Source organism: Capricornis sumatraensis, chromosome 11 (assembly GCF_032405125.1).
Source record: "Capricornis sumatraensis isolate serow.1 chromosome 11, serow.2, whole genome shotgun sequence".
NCBI lineage: Eukaryota > Metazoa > Chordata > Mammalia > Artiodactyla > Bovidae > Capricornis > Capricornis sumatraensis.
Window position 1 is genome coordinate 51,630,005 of NC_091079.1, and position 22,008 is coordinate 51,652,012.

Consider the following 22,008-nt stretch of genomic DNA (forward strand, 5'->3'; position numbering starts at 1 on the left):
CTCCTTAAAACCTTATAGGAACTTTCCTGGTGGTCCAGTGGTTAAGACTTCACCGTCTAATGCAGCGGATGCAAATTCAATCCCTGATCGGGGAGCTAAGATCTTACATGCCTCTTGGCCATAAAACCAAAACATGAAACAGAAACAATGTTATAACAAATTCAGTAAAAGCTTTAAATATGGTCCACATTAAAAAAACTTTATGAAAAAATAAACTCATAGAAGGTTCTCTGTGCTCTGACCCTTAGTCACGTGTCTGTATCATCTCTCATGACTCATCATCAGGCCGCTTATGCACCAGTAACAGGGGAATTTTTCACACTCACTGATGTTCTTCCCTTTCTCATATCTGCTTATGCTGCGCCTGTGCCCTGACATCTCACTCCTACTCACCCCAGGCTAATTTCTACTCCTCTCTTCAGTCTCAGGTCAAATGCCCTTGATGATTTATTGCTGCTGTCTTTCTTGGGACTGGGTTTTGTCCCCCTCTTTCTGTGCTTCCATGCTTTTCTCTGTGCACACTTACATGCTGTGACCTACTGTCAGAGATTGCTGGACTCTGCACTGTGGGGAGGCAGGGGAACCCAGGACTTGGACTCCCCAACATGTAGTACAGTAATTAGCATATAACTCAGTCATAAGAATTTATGCTTTCAAATTGTGGTGCTGGAAAAGACACTTGAGCGTCCCTTGGACTGCAAGGAGATCAAATCAGTTGATCCTAAAGGAAATCAACCCTGAATATTCACTGGAAGGACTGATGCTGAAGCTGAAGCTGAAGCTGAAGCTCCAATACTTTGGCCACCTGATGCAAAGAGCTGACCCATTGGAAAAGACCCTGATGCTGGGAAAGATTGAGAGCAGGAGGAGAAGGCGGGGTGATAGAGGATGAGATGGTTGGATGGCATCACTGACTCAGTGGACATGAGTTTGAGCAAACTCTGGGAGATAGTGAAGGGCAGGGAAGCCTGGCATGCTGCAGTTCATGGGGTTGCAAAGAGTCAAACATTATTTCGCGACTAAACGAGACAGAAATCTATTAAAGGATTATGCCAACGACGAGTGAACCCAAAGCTTTTCTGAGTCTAATCTGTCTGAAGGGAGGCAGTGATAGGACAGGTATCTTTAGTCCATTTAGACATCAATCTGCAGTTTGCAGTTCAGGTGAAACACTGGCTGGAGCTTTTCCAGGGAAAAATGTCCGGCTGTTGGGAAGACAGAGGGCTGATATTTTACACTCTGTGACTGATAACAGCTGTCCAGAATCAATTGAAAAAACAACAACAACAACAACAAAGAACTTTCTTAGTGCATCAATCACGAACATCCCGCAAAAGTCTCTTCTGAAAAAAGCCTGAGGAGTTAGAGGATAACAGCCTCTGAGTGAAAATGAAAGCAGATAATGGGTCAGTTGTTTTGTTTATTTATCTAATCTTCAGACATTTCTGTGGGAGTGTGAGGTGAACAGCCTTTGCATGATACAGATATGGGAATTATTAGTATATAGGGAAAAAGAGCCTACCCACTGGCACATACATCATCAACCTTCAAGATACAGGTAGAAAAGTGATCTAGTTGAGAACACTGAAAAGGAGTTTTCAGAGAGAGAAGATGAAAATGGAGATAGAAGTTTTAGAAAAATCAAGGATGGAAAGTACTTCAGAAAATCTATCTGTCTCAAGTGGCAGATAAGTTGGTTAAAAAAAAAAAAAAGTATAGAAAACATATTCATTGTGTGTAGCCATGTCCAAGGTATGTTTCCATTGTTTACTGCCATGGGAGTTTTAATGGGGAAAGTTTGAAATTAAGTATCTTTTATTAGAGAAAGAAAAACAGATAAAGAAATCATGACACAGTCATACAATGGTATACTTTATTTTTTTAAACTCTTTGAAGGAATTTGTTTATTTTAATGGTCTACTTTATACTATTTAAAAATGATAATGTAGAAAATATTTACTAATATAAAAATATGTTTTATACACAAAACAGATAACAAAATAGTGTGTGTGCCTCCAATTTTGTTTTATACGTGCATAGAGCAGCATAAAGCATTTGTATGTATATTTATATATGCTGATAAAATTATTTGAAAGAATTCACAAGAAGCTTTTATCATTCTTTGTCTTTAACGTGTCTTCATAGCAACCTTTTTCTTCATCTTCGTTTTCCACTGGTAAAATTTCTTGGCCCTGCAAAAGCTCCTGATAACTGCTAAATGGACAGTGGTCAGAGGCTGCAGGGACTAGCTCTTGAGTGAGGCTTAAGTTCTGTGTGATATGCATTTTGATAATACAAGGCCGGTAAGGCCTTTTGACTTACTTGCCAGTTCTTGGCTACACTCTAGGTACGTGAAGTATTACTGCTGTCTATATGAATAATGGATTCATAAGTCTGAGATGTGCAAAAAAATTTTTAAGATCAACTGGTAACTTTTTAAAAAATGAGTGAAGAAACTCTTTTTGCAGGGCCAAGGCAAGGGGAAGAGTACCCTTGGTATTTCAGGAAAGGACTTACTACCCCCCCACCCCCAAGGAGAAGATCTTTGTGAAGGAGACGGAGAATAGAAAATGTAGGGCCGCATTTCAAGAGACTGGAGTTAACAGAGTCTGTTATCACAGAGAAATAAATTAAGGACTAAAACTTTTATGTTACTAACTTAGAACAATTTTGGAAGAATAATAGAGACAAAAAATTGGACTAAGGAGTGTGTGTATAGAAGGGGAGCTTGTGAGGAGGAATCTTGATCCATTGGCCCCAAGAAGCTGTTGATCTCAGGGAACATGGAACACAATGGTTTAAGTTCCCCTGTCTATGTCCTCATCTGGAAAATAAGGGAATTAAAATACATGATCTTCAACCATCTTTCTGCCTTAATTTTTTGCTACTCTAGGAATCTGAATCAGTTCTTAAAAAAGAACACTGTTGTAATAAGCTGCACTTGATTGTCATTACCACAATTTCTCTACAGTCGTCTTTGCAAGTTTGTTGTGCATTTAACAAGCACTATAGTACTTGTTTTTTGTTGCATCATTTCCATTGTTTCAGCAGCTGTTATAGTTGTCTAAATTCCTAATTTGTTTTCATCAGTAGAAAGAAAGTACCACATTATTTTTAAGTACCCTTAACAAGAAAAAAATAGAATGGAAAATATATTAGCTCTACAAATAGAACTTTTGTTTTTAAGACTGGGTTATTAAGGATTACTTCTAAAACTTTTTTGTCTCTTGATTCCCAGGTATTGCAATTTCAGATGAGCTCGATAAGGTACGTTGAACTATCCATCTAGTGAGAATAAAATATAGAACTTACACTTGAATCTAATGTCTAAATGAAAGAGTTTCTGAAACATAAAGTGTTTAAATTTAATTTATTTGGGTGCTAACATTTGAAAACTTTCAAAGTTTTATGCTTTTATGAAAGTTAATGCATGAAATGTATGATATCACCTATTCTTCTGAGTTGAGAGTTTTAGAATTTAGTTAGAGAAAACTGAATCACTGTAGTCACTTAATTACTATACTAATAATGAAAACTAATATTATATAAACTGGGTTCTGCCTGTGTCTGTATGATGATGAGAAGACACATACATTTGTAGAACTACCCTTTGGAAACCTTACTAAGATTTTTTTTTTTAATAATTCCAAGATGCCAAAGGAATATACCCCTTGGACTGGGGTGATAGTTGTGAAGGTGGTGAAAAGTGATGTGACTAGGAATATATTTTAACCGTAGTGTCGATGGAACTTGGTAGTAGTTCAGTGTAGAAGAAATCAGGCAATGGTGAGTCCTAGGTTTGGGAGATGAGCAAGTAGGTAAATTTTGGTGCCATTTAGCAAAATTGGAAAACCTGGGGAAACAGCAAATTTTGCAGGTTGAGATAGCATCAAGATTTCTCTGTTGGATTGTTCAGTTTGTCAGTATAACATATTTGTATGAGTTGTTGCTCATGAGGGAGGTTTAATTTGAAGTTATGCATTTAGGCATCTGAAGGCAATGGCACCCCACTCCAGTACTCTTGCCTGGAAAATCCCATGGACGAAGGAGCCAGGTGGGCTACAGTCCATGGGGTCACTAAGAGTCGGACACGACTGAGCAACTTCACTTTCACTTTTCACTTTCATGCATTGGAGAAGGAAATGACAACCCACTCCAGTGTTCTTGCCTGGAGAATCCCAGGGATGGGGGAGGCTGGTGGGCTGCCGTCTATGGGGTCGCAGAGTCAGACACTACTGAAGCGACTTAGCAGCAGCATTTAGGCATCATTGAAATAGAAGTTCTCATTTTTAAAATCTTAGAACCCGTTTCAGTTCAGTTCAGTTCAGTCACTCAGTCATGTCTGACTCTTTGCGACCCCATGAATCACAGCACGCCAGGCCTCCCTGTCCATCACAAACTCCTGGAGTTTACTCAAACTCATGTCCATCAAGTCGGTCATGCCATCCACCCATCTCATCCTCTGTCGTTCCCTTTTCCTCCTGCCCCTAATCCCTCCCAGTGTCAGGGTCTTTTCCAATGAGTCAACTCTTTGCATGAGGTGGCCAAAGTATTGGAGTTTCAGCCTCAGCATCAGTCCTTCCAATGAACACCCAGGACTGGTCTCCTTTAGGATGGACTGGTTGGACCTCCTTGCAGTCCAAGGGACTCTCAAGAGTCTTCTCCAGTACCACAGTTCAAAGTGCCAATTCTTTGGCGCTCAGCTTTCTTCACAGTCCAACTCTCACAGCCATACATGACCACTAGAAAAACCATGGCCTTGACTAGACAGACCTTTGTTGTCAAAGTAATATCTCTGCTTTTTAATATACTATCTAGGTTGGTCATAACTTTCCTTCCAAGAAGTAAACGTCTTTTAATTTCATGGCTGCAATCACCATCTGCAGTGATTTTGGAGCCCCCCAAAATAAAGTCTGACACTATTTCCACTGTTTCCCCATCTATTTCCCATGAAGTGATGGGACCGGATGCCATGATCTTCTTTTTCTGAATGTTGAGCTTTAAGCCAACTTTTTCACTCTCCACTTTCACTTTCATCAAGAGGCTTTTTAGTTTCCTCTTCACTTTCTGCCATAAGGGTGGTGACATCTGCATGTCTGATGTTATTGATATTTCTCCTGGCAGTCGTGATTCCAGTTTGTGCTTCTTCCAGTCCAGCGTTTCTCATGATGTACTCTGCAGAGAAGTTAAATAAGCAGGGTGACAATATACAGCCTTGATGTACTCCGTTTCCTATTTGGAACCAGTCTGTTGTTCCATGTCCAGTTCTATCTGTTGCTTCCTGACCTGCATATAGGTTTCTCAAAGGCAGGTCAGGTGGTCTGGTATTCCTATCTCTTGAAGAATTTTCCACAGTTTATTGTGATCCACACAGTCAAAGGCTTTGGCATAGTCAATAAAGCAGAAATAGATGTTTTTCTGGAACTCTCTTGCTTTTTTGATGATCCAGTAGATGTTTGCTATTTGATCTGTGGTTCCTCTGCCTTTTCTAAAACTAGCTTGAACATCTGGAAGTTCACAGTTCATGTATTGCTGAAGCCTGGCTTGGAGAATTTTGAGCATTACTTTACTAGCGTGTGAGATGAGTTCAGTTGTGCGGTAGTTTGAGCATTCTTTGGCATTGCCTTTCTTTGGGATTGGAATGAAAACTGACCTTTTCCAGTCCTGTGGCCACTGCTGATTTTTCCAAATTTGTTGGCATATTGAGTGCAGCACTTTCACAGCATCATCTTTCAGGATTTGAAATAGCTGAACTGGGATTCCATCACCTCCACTAGCTTTGTTTATAGTGATGCTTTCTAAGGCCCATTTGACTTCACAATCCAGGATGTCTGGCTTTAGGTGATTGATCACACCACTGTGATTATCTTGGTCGTGAAGATCTTTTTTGTACAGTTCTTCTGTGTATTCTTGCCACCACTTCTTAGTATCTTCTGCTTCTGTTAGGTCCATACCATTTCTGTCCTTTATCGAGCCTATCTTTGCATGAAATATTCCCTTGGTATCTCTAATTTTCTTGAAGAGATCTCTAGTCTTTCCCATTCTGTTCTTTTCCTCTATTTCTTTGCATTGATCACTGAGGAAGGCTTTCTTATCTCTCCTTGCTATTCTTTGGAACTCTGCATTTAAATGGGAATTTTCCTTTTCTCCTTTGTTTTTTGCTTCTCTTCTTTTCACAGCTATTTGAAAGGCCTCCCCAGACAGCCGTTTTGCTTTTCTGCATTTCTTTTCCATAGGGATGGTCTTGATCCCCGTCTCCTATACAATGTCACGAACCTCCGTCCATAGTTCATCAGGCACTCTACCTATCAGATCTAGTCCCTTAAATCTATTTCTCACTTCCACTGTATAATCATAAGGGATTTGATTTAGGTCATACCTGAATGGTCTAGTGGTTTTCCCTATTTTCTTCAATTTAAGTCTGAGTTTGGCAATGAGGAGTTCATGATCTGAGCCACAGTCAGCTCCCAGTCTTGTTTTTAATAACTGTATAGAGCTTCTCCATCTTTGGCTGCAAAGAATATAATCAGTCTGATTTCAGTGTTGACCATCTGGTGATGTCCATGTGTAGAGTCTTCTCTTGAGTTGTTGGAAGAGGGTGTTTGCTGTGACCAGTGCATTCTCTTGGCAAAACTCTATTAGCCTTTGCCCCGCTTCATTTTGTACTCCAAGGCCAAATTTGCTTTTTACTCCAGGTATTTTTTGACTTGATACTTTTGCATTCCAGTTCCCTATGATGAAAAGGACATTTTTGGGGGGTGTTAGTTCAATAATAGACTATATGTTAATAATTATAATTTACAAATGCAATAAAGTTAGTATCCTTCTATTCCAAGTAAGACTGTGCTTTTTGAATTTGACACCAAAAGCATATTTCTGATTCTCTAAATAAATGAATTTGTGAATGTACTTTTAAATATGGATTTACTTTGATAAATCATCATCATATTTTTTAATTAATTTATTTTAATTGGAGGCTAATTACTTTACAATATTATAGTGGTTTTTGCCATACATTGATATGAATCAGCCATGGGTGTACATGTGTCCCCCATCCTGAAACCCGCTCCCACCTCCCTCCCCATTCCATCGCTCAGGGCTGTCCCAGTGCACTGTCCCTGAGCGCCCTGTCTCATGCATCGAACCTGGACTGGTGATCTATTTCACATATGCTAAACCATCATAATATTTTAAAATCATTCCAGTTTCAATCTATACTAATTCTGTGCAAACTTGGTCTTGACTGTATGCCATTGTTGTCATTCAAGTTGCCAAGTCATGTCCGACTCCTTGCGACCCCATGGACTGCAGCACACCAGGCTTCCCTGCCCTTCACTGTCTCCCAGAGTTTGCTCATACTCATGTTCATTGAGTTGATGATGTCATCTAACCATTTTATCATCTCTCGACCCCTTCTCCTCCAGCCCTCAATCTTTTGTAGCATCAGGGACCTCTTCAGTGAGTTGGCTCTTTGCATCAGGTGGCCAAAGTATTGAAGATTCAGCTTCACAGTCAGTCCTTCCAATGAATATTCAGGGCTGATTTCCTTGAGGATTGACTGGTTTGATCATCATAGCAGGTAGAATAAGTAACAGATGAGGTCTCCTGGCTTTGTCCTGCTTTTCTAGGCCTCCTCTGTCCATCACTGTTATTTGCCCCAGCGGGTCTCCATCTTATACAGTGATTTAGCTTATAATTTGCAGAAATTTAATAATCTCTATCTTGTATTTATTTTTGTGTTCATTCTAAGTACAAAGACATAATTATCACTATTTCTGGGTTCATTTGCTCCCTCCAGTATGTTCTACAAAGCCGTAGCTGCCTGAACCCTAAATTAGCTTGAATGATTGCTTGGACTTTGTCCTTCCCTTTTTTCCCTGGGCTCTCTGACTTGCAGCCTGGTTGCTTTCTATATTAGCCTATCTTTGGTGAGCTAAAGAACATACTAATTATTCTTTGAACTGAAAATGGATTTCGGCCTCACTGGGTAAAATTGTGGAAGCCTTCACACTTATTTAAATATTCTCCTCAGGATGCATCCTCCCCTCCTCTCACCTCTCTTCAAAGCACTAGCTCGGGAGAGTTTCCATTTAAATAAGTTGCATAACACTGCACATTTTTACTACTTACCTAATGTTCCTGTTATTGAAGACTTCATGGAAATTTTATTATTTTTCATTTTTATTCTGGAAGATGCCAACAATTATCATAAATAAGGTTTTATTGAAAAAAATTATGTCAGTGCAAAAATATTGCTCTTTCACACCTGATATTTAGGAGTATGAGGTCACACAGAGGGCACACAGGCTTACAGGATCAAAGCCAGGATCTTTTGTCGAGGAAAAAACCTCTGGATAAGAGAGAGAGAGAGCCCTGGATGAGAGAGAGAGAGCGCACGAGAGAGTGAGCCTGTCTCATGGCGCTCTCTGCTGGCCATGAAGCTCACAGTCCTGCATTTTTCTCAATAAGAAAAAGTGAATCTCAGGCAGTATAAAACAGTCAAAAAAAAGGCTCACCATGTGTTGAGCTAGCACCTATTTCTTTAATATAGAAGTAGAAATCAATACATATTCTTCCTTGCAATCTACCATTAAAATTTTTGGGGGTTCACTAAAGGTATATTTTTCTTAACTTTTATAAAATACTGATCTTTTACTCTCATATTCTAACTCAATTATAATTTTATGAAATTATTTTTCTGTGACTTTTAAATTTAGTTTATGAATTCTGATGAAGGTAATAAGAGTTACTAATTTTACTTAAAATGGAAAAATGAAACAGAAGCTATTATTTGTAAGACCTTTAAAAATAAAGGTCTTATTTATTAGTCTTTCCCTTCTCTTTTCTTAGTCACTGTATTGGTTTTCTATTGCTGTTGTAACAAATTGAAATAACACAAGTTTATTATCCTACAATTCTGTAGGTTAAAGGGTAGACATGAATCTTCCTGGGCTAAAATCAGGTGTAACAGGGCTTTATTCTTTCCTGAAGTTCTAGGGAAAATCTGTTACCTTGCCTTTTCCAGCTTCTAAAGGCTGCTACAGACCTGGTGCATGATCCCTTTTCTACATCTTTAAAACCAGCAATGTCTCATCTCTCTCTAACTGCATCCAGGAAAAGCTATTCACTTTTCTGGAATCCTGTGATTAGTCTGGGGCCATCCATCTAATCTTAATAATTTCACCTTGATCTCACTTTTAACCTTAATCATGCAAAGCCCCTTTTGCCATGTAATGCACTGTGTTCGCAGTTTTGAGGATTAGCATGTGGGTGTCTTTGGGAAGCCATTATTTTGCTTCCCTGGCCACCATCCAAGTTCAGATTTCATGTGGTTGCTGTTCAGTCACTCAATCGTGTCTGACTCTTTGTGCCTCCATGGACTGCAGCACGCCAGGCTTCCCTGTCCTTCACTGTCTCCTGGAGTCTGCTTAAACTCATGTCCATTGAGTCGGTGATGCCATACAGCCATCTCGTTCTCTGTTGCCCCCTTCTCCTCTTGCCTTCAGTCTTTCCCAGCATCAGGGTCTTTTCCAGTAAGTCAGCTCTTTGCATCAGGTGGCCGAAGTATTGGAGCTTCAGCTTCAGCATCAGTCCTTCCAGTGAATATTCAGGGTTGATTTCCTTTAGGATTGACTGATTTGATCTCCTTGCTGTCCAAGGCACTTTCAAGAGTCTTCTCCAGCACCACAGTTTGAAATCATCAATTCTTCAGTGCTCAGCCTTCTTTATCTATATGAAAGATATCTTTCATATCTTTATCTTATTCTTTAGGCTCCTACCATTCTAATTCACCCTTCAAAATGCCATAGAATACACTTGGCTAATGTCTTCTCAGTTACCTTTTAGTAGGGCAGTATGACCCATCCTTCAACTCCTATGAGAGTTGGATGTTTGTGGACTCAGGCTCCTCCAGAGAATTGTTTCAACTCACTGGGGGCCGTCCTGCCCAGAGATGCTTGGATTGGTGTCACCAATGACTAACCAAAATGAGGCTCTGAGTTTTCATTTACATTACAGAGCTTCCTGTGGGATCAGCCTGAGAGCAGACTTTAGCTGAATGAGCTGAATGCTTATCTTTGCTTAGCTTCTTCCCATCTTCTGCTTCTTTCACTGTCTTACAAGCTTCACTTAAGAGACCCCCATCAGTAAGTCTCTTGCTTATCATCTGCTTTTAGGGAACCCTACCTAGGGAATCCTGCTAAAAAAGTTTCAGTGACTCCTGCTATTTAACAGGTTAAGTCCAACTTCCTAAGACTAGAATGAACAGACTATTTTGTCATTCAGATCTGTATCTTCTGCTTTATTTTCCTTTTTTTTTCCCTCTACTCAGAGTCTGAGCTGTGCTGAAAAAGGAATACTGTGTGGCAGCCAGGCTCTAGTATTTTGAAATCATGTATTTTATATATTTCTACATTTCTGCTGATTGTCATCCCCTCCCCTTTTTCCCTCTATTTTCTATCCTTCAAGCTCAAGTTTTCAGTGTCTAAAACACGGTATATGCACAGTTCTTGTTTGAGCAAATGATCCTGCTTCTAGAAGTCTATTCAAAGGACACACGGGCAAAGCTATAGAAAGACCAATGTGTGTGACTATTCATTGTTGTGCTATTGTAATAGAAAAAGGGTTGAAATAACTAAATGTTCATTAAAAGAAGAGTAAGGGATAAATTATAGTACATCTACTATAGAGTACTGTACAGCTATAAAAATGAAGGAATATCTTTGTAAATACATAGAACAATCCCCAGGATATACTGTTGAATAAAATAGACAAGGATAAATGTGTTTATAGTGTGCTACCATTTATCTAAGTAAGTGTAATGGAACTGTGGATATGTATTTACTTACATTAAAGCCAAAATAATAATGGCAGAACCTGCCATATTGTAAAACACATACACACACACACACACACAATTACTTTTTAAACGTTACCAATGGGAAAAGGGGAGGAAGAGAAAATGAGAGTGAAGCAGATAGAGAGTAGAAGGTAGGGATAGAATCTTGACTTCTTCGAACTTTGTGTGTATGAGACTTTGGAACCATTTAAATATTTTATATATAATTTTTGGGAAGCACGGTTAGCTCTTAAAACAGTGATTTCTAACAGATGAGCCCAAACAGTATGGTAAAACACACTCAGATGAATTACTCCGTCTTTGTAAACTAGTGATTTGATTTTTCTCTGGTGGAATATACCCATAGGACAGAGGGAACAACATCAGCTCTTAACCTGTTTTTAGTGACTGTGTTGTTAATGGCAGTTTTGGTATTATTAGAGGCTGTTGTGTGTGCTTTGTGTGATATACAAAGAATTAATTATGTTGATATTCTTAAGAACCAGAATATTTGGCATAGGGGAAAAAATACAAATATAAGACCAATAAGTTTAAGTGAAAATCCCATATCCTGCTTTGAATGAAAATACCATTATGAACTCATATTTTTTTTTAAATTTTTAAAACAAAAGTACCATCTCTACAGGCAGTGAACATAACTAGAGTGCAGGGATTCTTTCTTTTTTCCCAACTTTTCTGTAAGGCTGAATTATTTAAGTTTAAAACATAAACATTTCTTAGATCTGTCTACTATTACCAACACCAAAACAGGGAGTACCCCAAATATGCAGATTCTAGTCTTAAAATATATTTTCAACTAAAAAGAATCAGAGTCTGTTGGAATAATGGTTGAGTCTAGGTCAAGAGCAGATGGTATTTACAAAATGAGGCTAAAATGCCTTATGCCAGAAGGCAAGAACTATGAAAGATCGCTAGGGTTGTGTCAGAATAGCTCAGGAGCCAGCTTCAGTAGTCTTCTACTGGAAAGAGTTGAGAAAACTTGAATAAAATAATAATTGAAGTGTAATGAATTATACCTAATACTTTAAGATACATATGTTTATCCAAAAATTATTAATGTTTAGTAAGTTAAACCAGCAGGCTTTAGTAGGTTAAACCTGCAGGAGATGTGGTTTGATCCCTGGGTTGGGGAGATCCCCTGGAGGAGGGCATGGCAACCCACTCCAGTATTCTTGCCTGGAGAATCCCATGGACAGAGGAGCCTGGTGGGCTACAGTTCAAAGGGTCGCAAAGAGTTGGATGTAACTGAGCACTCAGGCATATGCACAGGGAACCAAAGTTACTGTTTTTAAAAACTGGTAGAAGTCAAGGAAAAGAATCAGATTTTTCATCCTCCTTTGTATATAAATCGTACTTCAGAGTAACCTAATATTTGATGACAGGAAGTTTCTGTCTACAGAAGTATTCCAGCCAATAAGTGATTATGGAATTGTAAAATTAGACAGTCACCATTTGGCAATGCCTATCGAATTAATGGATCTAAGCAGTAATTATCAATGCTGCCCAAATCATTAGAGAAGACAGTCTTATGTGCCTCCAGATAAAACTAACCATTCTCTCTGAAGAAGTATTGGCAAAAACAAAAACCACAGCAAAACAACTTTACCCCAAACTAACTACTAATTTACAGAAATTACAAAGGGCACAGGAACATTTTAAACCGCATCACAGGGAGGCAAAGGGGAAAATCCAGACTGTGGAAAACTCAAAGGACAAACAACTCAGGTTTTTGAACAGTAACAGCAATGACAAAATTTAAAGAGAGAAAATGAGACAGAGGAAGAGAATAGGGAGATTAAAAGAGACATAAAAGACCATTGATCAGTCAGTCTTGCTTAGAGTCAACAAACTGTCAACAGTCAAACAAACTGAGATAATCAGGGAAATTTGGTAGCTAAATAGATATTTGATATTAAAACATTCTCACTTTGTATTTAAGTATGATAATGGTATTTGTTTACAAAAAAAGCACTCTTACTTTTTAGAGATTACTTACTCAACTATTTACAAACAATGTGACGTCTGGTGAATGGAATTTTCTTCTAAGTGATTTGAGCAAAAAAGGGGTGATGTGGAAGGCACATGGGTAGAGATGAGGGTAAAGTGAGTTTCCTCGTGAGTTGATAATTGAGGAAAATGTGTGTGGATACAAAGGAGTTTGTTTTACTCTTCTGTCTCCTTTTGTATTAGTGTGAAAAATTCCATAATGAAGAGTAAAACTTTTAGATCATGGGTAGGAGGGTGCAGAAGATAGTGAAGGAAAGGAGGAGAGATAATATTCAGCGCCTGTTAGCATTAGCAGGTATGCTCGGTATTTTTGATATGTTATTAAATCTAGTTCTTGTATCAGTCTGACGAAGTGGTTATGCTTTTCTTGGCTTACAGATAAGGAAACCGAAGCTAGGATGATTAAGTGATTTGCTGAAAGCGTCAGAATTAGTACTGATTCTTCATCTGTCTGATTCCAAATCCATGCTTGTCCCTTGCACTATGTACTATGTACTCCACTTTAAGAGAAAAATCTGAAAGTGAGTTTCATTCATTATTTGAACAACTTTATTGAGAGAAAATTCACATAAAATCTTCCCCTTTAACATGTATAAAGTGAAAGTGAAGTCACTCAGTCGTGTCTGACTCTTTCCAACCCCGGGGACTGTAGCCCACCAGGCTCCTCTGTCCATGGGATTCTCCAGGCAAGAATACTGGAGTGGGTTGCCATTTCCTTCTCCAGAGGATCTTCCCGATCCAGGGATCAAACCCAGGTCTCCCGCATTGCAGGCTGACGCTTTAACCTCTGAGCCACAAGTGAAAGTTTAATGGGTTTTAGTATATTCAAAGAGTTGTGTAACCATTTTGTTAGTGTTTAGTCGGTAAGTCATGTCCAACTCTTTTGCAACCCCAGGGACTGTAGCATGCCAGGCTCCTCTGTCCATGTGATTTTTCAGGGAAGAATACTGGACTGGGTTGCCATTTCATACTCCACAGGATCTTGCTGACCCAGGGATCCAACCTGTGTCTCTTGTATCTCCTGCATTGACAGACAGACCACTACTACAACTTAAATTTAGAACATTTTCATCATCCCAAGAAATCCCATGTCTACTCCCCATTCCTCCTAATCCCTTAGCCTAAGACGACCGCTAATTAACTTTCTGTCTCTTTAGATTTGCCATACTAGGAATTTCGTACAAATGCAGTCATAAAATACGTGGTCTTTTCTCACTATCTTCTTTCATTTAGCATAACGTCTTCAAGCTTCATTAATGGTGTGGCACATATCAGTACTTCCCTCCTTTTTATTGCTGAAAAATATTTTGTGGTATAAATATACTGAGTGCTCAGTCACTCAGTCCTGTCCAACTCTTTGCGACCCTTTGGATTGTCGCCTGCCAGGCTCCTCTGTCCATGGGATTTTTCAGGCAAGAACACTGGAGTCGGTTGCCATGCCTCCCCAAGGGGATCTTCCCAACCCAGGGACTGAACCTGAGTCTCTTGGGTCTCCTCTGGTGCAGATGGATTCTTTACCTCTGAGCCATGGGAGAAGCCTAATAGATATACCACATTTTGTTTATTCATTCATCAATTTGTGGACATTTGAGTTGTTTCTGCTTGTCAGCCATTAAGAAGGATTTTTGTAGGAACGTTCATGCACAAGTTTTGTGTGGATATGTTTTTAAAATTTCTCTTGTGTATGTAGGGAATGAAAATGCTAAAACATATCTCACTCTGTGTTTAACTTTTTGAGGAATTATCAAACTGTTTCGCATAGTGGCAACACCATTTTACAATCTAGCCAGCAAGTATTAAGGTTCAAATTTCTCCATATTCTTGCTGACACTTGTTGTTTATCTTAAATTATAGCCATCCTTCTGATGTAAATATCAATATTATTTTACTGTGGCTTTGATTTACATTTCCTAATGACTAATAAGGACTTCCCTGGTGGCTCAGTCGGTAAAGCATCGGTCTACAATGCGGGAGACCTGGGTTCGATCCCTGGGTCGGGAAGATTCCCTGGAGAAGAAAAGGACAACCCACTCCAGTACTCTTGCCTAGAAAATCCCATGGACGGAGGAGCCTGGTGTCCATGGGGTTGCAAAGAGTCAGACACGACTGAGCGACTTCACTTTGAAACTTTCTCTTTCAATGACTAATAATATTGGTAATGCATTATTGAAACATTGAATCATACATTACCTTAATTTTGTCATTCTTTTATTCATGCTACAAATGTATATCAAATACTTTCTATTAATATATGCCAGACCTTGGAGAAGAAATGACAATTCACCTTTTGTAGGTGAAGGCACGAATGGTAGTAGCTGATGGGTTTGGTGATGAGAAAATGAACAAATCCCTGCTGATTGCTTTCATTTTCTCACTGAGATAAGCAACATGATCAGTTGAGAATCAGGAGAGAGACAGGAAATGTTGTAATTAAGGAATAAAATGTATCTGAACTAAAAGGGAAAAATACAACTAATTGAACTTCAATTAATCTTGCAATATGGCACATGCATTTTTTAAATGTGTTGTTGAAGGATAATTGCTTTACAGAATTTTTTTGGTTTCTGCCAAACATCAACATGAATCGGCCATAGGTACACATATGTCCCCTTCCTCTTGACTCTCCCTCCCATCTCCTTCCCCATTGCATACTTTTGGGTTGTCACAGAGCCCATGTTTGAGTTCCATGAGTCATATAGCAAATTCCCATTGTCTATCTATTTTACATGTGGTAATGCAAGTTTCCATGTTACTCTCTCCATACATCTCACCCTCTCTTTCCTGCCCCCACCCCATGTCTATAAGTGTGTTCTCTATGTCTCTCTCCCTTGCTGCCCTGCAAATAATTTCATCAGTACCATCTTTCCAGAGTCCTAATGCATATATATGCATTAGTATACGATATTTATCTTTCTCTTTCTGACTTACTTCACTCTGTAAAATAGGCTCCAGGTTCATCCACCTCAGTAGAAGTGACTCAAATGCATTCCTTTTTATGGCTGAGTCATATTCCTTTGTATATATGTACCACAGATTCTTTATCTATTCATCTGTCTAAGGACATCTAGATTGTGTCTATGTCCTAGCTATTGTAAGTTGTGCTGCAGTGAACACTGAGGTACATGTGTCTTTTTCGGTTTTGGTTTCCTCAGGGTATATCCTTAGTAGTGGGATTTCTGGGTCGTATGGTGGTTTTATTCATAGTTTTTTAAGGAGTCTCCATACTATTTTCTATAGTGGCTGTATCAATTTACATTCCCACCAACAGTGGCACATGCATTTTTAACTTTATTAGTAATACAGAATTTATCTCAAAAGAGATTTATTAGTATATACTCCCAACAACAGTTTGTAATAATATATTTTGCTCCTGATCCTTGCCAACACTGGCTGTTGTCAAGTATTTTAATGAAATTTTTTTTCTCATGGATTCAATTATTGCTTGTAATACTTAATTTTCAGTAAGATTGAATGCCTGGTTTTCTCTTTTGCTCATTTTTATTGCCCACTTATTTTTTTTTCTTTAGATTTGTGTGAGTTTATTATATATTTTGGACTTCAACTCTTTTTGGTCTTGTGTGTCTCAAATAGCTTCTTAAATTTTTAGGCTTGTCATCACTTTTTAAATAGTGCCTTCTATTAACAGACATTTTTAACATTAACGTATTATGTTTTGTTTAAGAAATCTTTTCTACTTAACATCATAAAAGTATTACTTTTTGTTTCCTATTAAGAATTCTGTTTTTTTATCTTTAATCTACTTGAAAATTTTTTTTAATTTTGTAAGAAATTGGAACATATTTTCCCCTATATGCATAATAAATTTCTTGTAACCATTTATTGAAAAGTTCATTTGTCCATAAATGTGCATGCTTCTGTCACTTACCTTGTTTCTGGACATTCAATTTTCCTCTTTGGTCCATTTGCTTTTATCTGTTACTCCATTGGGTTTGGAGTTGCTTTGTATTTTAGATTAGTATGAGAGAATTGACATCTTTGCATTTCTGAATCTTTGTACTCATGAACAAGGCATGTTTCCGTTTAATTGAATATTGTAGTGTTTTATAAAAAAGTCATATTGAAAAAGAGCAGGCAGATTTTTGTTAAATTGATTCCTAAGTACCTTGTGTTCTTGACTACTATTGTAAATGGTATCTGTTTTACAAGTTACATTTTAAAACTTGTTGGCATATAGGAATGAAAATTATTTTTCTAGTTTTATCTTAAATTCAGTAAACTTGCTAAACTCATTAATTTGTAACTTTTTTCTGAATTCTCTTGATTTTTCTATATTAAAAATATATGTGAATGATAATAGTTTTATTTCTTCTTTTCTATTAAGTGATGAGACTAATTTGGGATAACCACACTGAAAACTTTCTGTTAGAAAATAGAAATAATTAGAGGTTTATAGAAGTGACTGGTTCATCAGTCAGTTCAGTTCAGTCACTCAGTCATGTCTGACTTTTTGTGACCCCATGAATTGCAGCACACCAGGCCTCCCTGTCCATCACCAACTCCTGGAGTTTACTCAAACTCAGGTCCATCGAGTCAGTGATGCCATCCAGCCATCTCATCCTCTGTCGTCCCCTTCTCCTCCTGCCCTCCAATCCCTCCCAGCATCAGGGTCTTTTCCAATGAGTCAACTCTTCGCATGAGGTGCCCAAACTACTGGAGTATCAGCTTTAGCATCAGTCCTTCCAATGAACACCCAGGACTGATTCCTTTAGGATGGACTGGTTGAACCTCCTTGCAGTCCAAGGGACTCTCAAGAGTCTTCTCCAACACCACAGTTCAAAAGCATCAATTCTTAAGCCCACAGCATTCTTTATAGTCCAACTCTCATATCCATACATGACCACTGGAAAAACCATAGCCTTGACTAGACGGACCTTTGTTGGCAAAGTAATGTCTCTGTTTTTGAATATGCTATCTAGGTTGGTCATAACTTTCCTTCCAAGGAGGAAGCGTCTTTTAATTTCATGGCTGCAATCACCATCTGCAGTGATTTTGGAGCCCCAAAAAATAAAGTCTGACACTGTTTCCACTGTTTCCATCAGCTCTCAAATCTTGCTAGACAGATGTCATCAGGTCTTCCTGTCCAAAGTGTTGGAAGGTATTCCTTAATTGGGCTCTAGTTCTATTCGCTGGGATTCCCCATCCATTGTTTTCCATATTTTGTGGCTTTACCATCTGAACGTTTCTTTCTTTCTTTTTTAACCTTTTGACTACTTCTGAAGAAAACATTGGAAAGGATTCCTTTGAGTAACTTGTTCAACTTTCTGACTTTGTGTAGAAAAAATGGAGTTGTCAAAGGCTATTTATTATTTCTTGAATAGTCTCAGTCCTTTTTACTTCAGGCTAATGCCTTTGCCAACTACCTCAAATAATTTTTGTGTTTCTGGGGTATTTGATTCAGAGAGTAAGTTAACATTTCAAAGTTGCACAGGCCAAAAATGGCTCTGAGGCTGTAAATATGTTTATGGATTTTTTTTCCCTAAAAATATATGTCTTTCCTTAATCCTCTTAGTGCAAATATAGGCTTAACGTTTAATAGTATTACTGTTAATTTTCATTCTTATACTTCAAATGATATTAAATTGTGGCAGATAAATATGCCTTTTCAGTAATTGCAAGTCATTAATTTGACTGCATGATTTCACAGCTGAAAGCTTTGATTTCCTAGCTTTGGGAATATAAATACAGAAGGATATCAGATCAGTTGCTATCTTATGCAAACACTAAAAATTATTTGCTACATTTTCATGAAGGTTGGGGACTCAATATCAAGATATCTAACTATTTTCTGTCGCTTATTATCACTTGGGTAAATTTCACTAAATATGTCTAAATCATATTTCACATGTTTTTGGTGTATTGGTATGTTAATTAATACTACATTGTATATATTTTAATATTGTATTTGTATAATATTTTGGGAAATTGTAAAGATTCAGTTGATCAGATCTGAATTTTAAGGAATTGTTCAAGACTCTTGTAATATTGCAAATTATAAGCTTGTTTCTCAGATTAAGATATTCTAAAATATATTTTTTCTTATTATAAGTACATATTTATAATAGAATATTGAAAAGACATGCAAGTGCCAAAAGAAGAATTAATAATTACCTGTAGTCCCTCCATTCAGATAAAAACCATTAAATTTTGGTGTTACCATTGTATTTTCCAGTAAATCAAGCAGTGTCTGGCACATAGTGAATTATAATAAATATAAAAGAATGGATAAATGAAGGAATTAGTCTATGAATGATGAATTGATGGTTTATAGTAGAAACCCTGAGAGGTTTAGTTTGTCATTTTTTTATTGAAAGTGCCTGATTTTAAGCTTTGATTGCCGAGGCATCTACCTCAAAGGCGGTGTCCATGGAGTTTCCCAGGCAAGAATACTGGGGTTGGCTGCCATTTCTTTCTCCAGGGGATCCTCTCAACCTAGGGATTAAAGCCAGGTCTCCTGAAATGCAGGCAGATTCTTTACTGATTGAGCTGCCACAGATGCCTACTTCAAGGGTAGCTATCACTAATAAATATATTTCAGAGATCCATGTCCCACCCCCACCTTGTAGCTCCTTTGTCTTAGAGGTGTTACTTGATTTTAATAACCTGATGATTCTCTCTTTTTTCACCTGGCCACTTAGTTTTTCTCTTCCCACTTTACATTTCTACTCTCTCTTTTAAATTTGCCAGTGAAGAAATGAGCCCCTCCTTTAACCCCAGTAAAAGCAGAAACCCAGGCCCATGCTTGCTCTCTTTCACTCTCCCTCTGTGTGGTAACAGGTGTACTGTGTAATTCGAGATTCTGTTAAGTCATCTGTTCAGTTTAATCACTCAGTCGTGTCCAACTCTTTGTGATCCCATGGACTACAGCATGCCAGGCTTCTCTGTCCATCACAAACTCTCAGAACTTGCTCAAACTCATGTCTATTGAGTTGGTGATGCCATCCAACCGTCTCATCCTCTGTCGTCCCCTTCTCCTCCTGCCTTCAATCTTTCCCAGCATCGGAGTCTTTTCCAATGAGTCAGTTCTTCGCATCAGCTGGCCAAAGTATTGGAGTTTCAGCTTCAGCATCAGTCCTTCCAATGAATATTCAGGACTGATTTCCTTTAGGATGGACTGTTTGGATCTCCTTGCAGTCCAGGGGATTCTCAAGAGCCTTTTCCAACACCGCAGTTCAAAAGCATCAATTCTTCCGCACTCAGCTTTCTTTATGGTCCAACTCACATCCATACATGACCACTGGAAAAACCATAGCTTTGACTAGACAGATCGTTGTCGGCAAAGTAATGTCTCTGCCTTTTAATATGCTGTCTAGGTTGGTCATAGCTTTTCTTCCAAGGAGCAAGTGTCTTTTAATTTCAAGGCTGCAGTCACCATCTGCAAGGATTTTGGAGCCCCCCAAAATAAAGTCTGTCACTGTTTCCATTGTTTCCCCATCTATTTGCTATGAAGTGATGGGACCAGATGACATGATCTGAGTTTTTTGAATGCTGAGTTTAAGCCACCTTTTTCACGCTCCTCTTTCACCTTTATCAAGAGGCTCTTTACTTCTTCACTTTCTGCCACAAGGGTGGTGTCCTCTGCATATGTAAGGTTATTGATATTTCTCCCAGCAATCTTGATTCCAGCTTGTGCTTCATCCAGCCCAGCATTTCACATAATGTACTCTGTAGATAAGTTTAATAAGCAGTGACAATGTACAGCCTATTCATATTCCTTTCGCAATTGGAACCAGTCTGTTGTTCCATGTCCTGTTCTAACTGTTGCTTCTTGACCTGCATACAGATTTCTCAGGAGGCAGATAAGATGATCTGGTATTCCATCTCTTGAAGAATTTCCTACAGTTTGTTGTGTTCTACACAGTCAAAGGCTTTGGTGTAGTCAATAACACACAAGTAGATGTTTTCTCTGGAACTCTCTTGCTTTTTCTATGATGCAATGGATGTTGGCAATTTGATCTCTGGTTCTTCTGCCTTTTCTAAATCTGGCTTGAACATCTGGAAGTTCATGGTTTACGTACTGTTGAAACCTGGCTTGGAGAATTTTGAGCATTCCTTTGCTAGCATGTGAGATGAGTGAAATTGTGTGGTAGTCTGAACATTCTTTGGCATTGCCCTTCTTTAAGATTGGAATGAAGACTGACCTTTTCCGGTCCTGTGGCCACTGCTGGATTTTCCAGATTTGCTGGCATATTGAGTGCAGCACTTTCACAGCATCATTTTTGTAGGATTTGGAAATGCTCAACTGGAATTCCATCACTTCCACTAGCTTTGTTTGTAGTGATGCTTCCTAAAGCCACACAAAGGTGTTTCTGTAAGTCCTTCTGTAAGTTCTGTAATAAACCTTTATTTTTTCAAGTTGCCTGGTGATTATTGCTGAAGAGTGTCTTGCCCTTATACTAAGAAACACAAGGGCTGGTTCAATAACAGCATTAGTTATTGGTAGGCTGAAACTGGCACATGAAGATATACCCATATGAATTTAAACAAAAATTAGATTTTACAATAGATATTGCCTTTTAATCTACTTTGTTTCCCTGCTGAGGTATCCCTAGCAGTTGCATGTCTTTGGTATTCATTTTAAAGTATTAAATGATGTAAATATTTAAAATATCATTTTAAGGGTCACATCATATCCTAGTTTATGAAAAAAGATCATGTTAGCATTTTCTAAAATTAGCATAGCATGCCTGTCATTGATACTGCTCTGCTTCCAACCTCTCCTGGATTTCTCTAAGTGTTAGTTGCTCTGTCGTGGCTGACTCTGTGACCCTATGAACTGTAGCCCACCAGGCTTCTCTGTTCATGAGATTCTCCAGGCAAGAATACTGGAGTCGGTTGCCATTTCCTTTTCCAAGGGATCTTCCCAACCCAGGGATTGAACCTGGGTCTCCTGCATTGCAGGCAGATTCTTTACCGTCTGAGCCACCAGGGAAGCCCCTGGATTTCTAGAAGTCCAAAATGCTTTGCAGTTGGAGGCAATGTGTCCTTCTAACCCTAACTCTCCTGGACTTTGACTCTACCTCAATTTCTTCCACATTTGAGAAATTATGCATCATTTTCTAACAACACCAGGCTCTTTCACTATGTGGGCCTTCCCATACACTCCTCCTTGTGTTGCAAATGCT

General features: G+C 38.5%; 1 protein-coding gene across 2 annotated transcripts in view; it reads left to right on the plus strand.

Moving 5' to 3' along the window:
* Positions 1-22,008, plus strand: part of C11H8orf34 (chromosome 11 C8orf34 homolog) — a 127,520-nt gene that overhangs the window by 98,843 nt on the left and 6,669 nt on the right. For both annotated transcript variants that reach the window (XM_068983955.1, XM_068983956.1), the window contains one exon: positions 3,239-3,267. In XM_068983955.1, the coding sequence (XP_068840056.1) occupies positions 3,239-3,267 (29 nt within the window). The remainder of the gene's footprint in view (positions 1-3,238; positions 3,268-22,008) is intronic.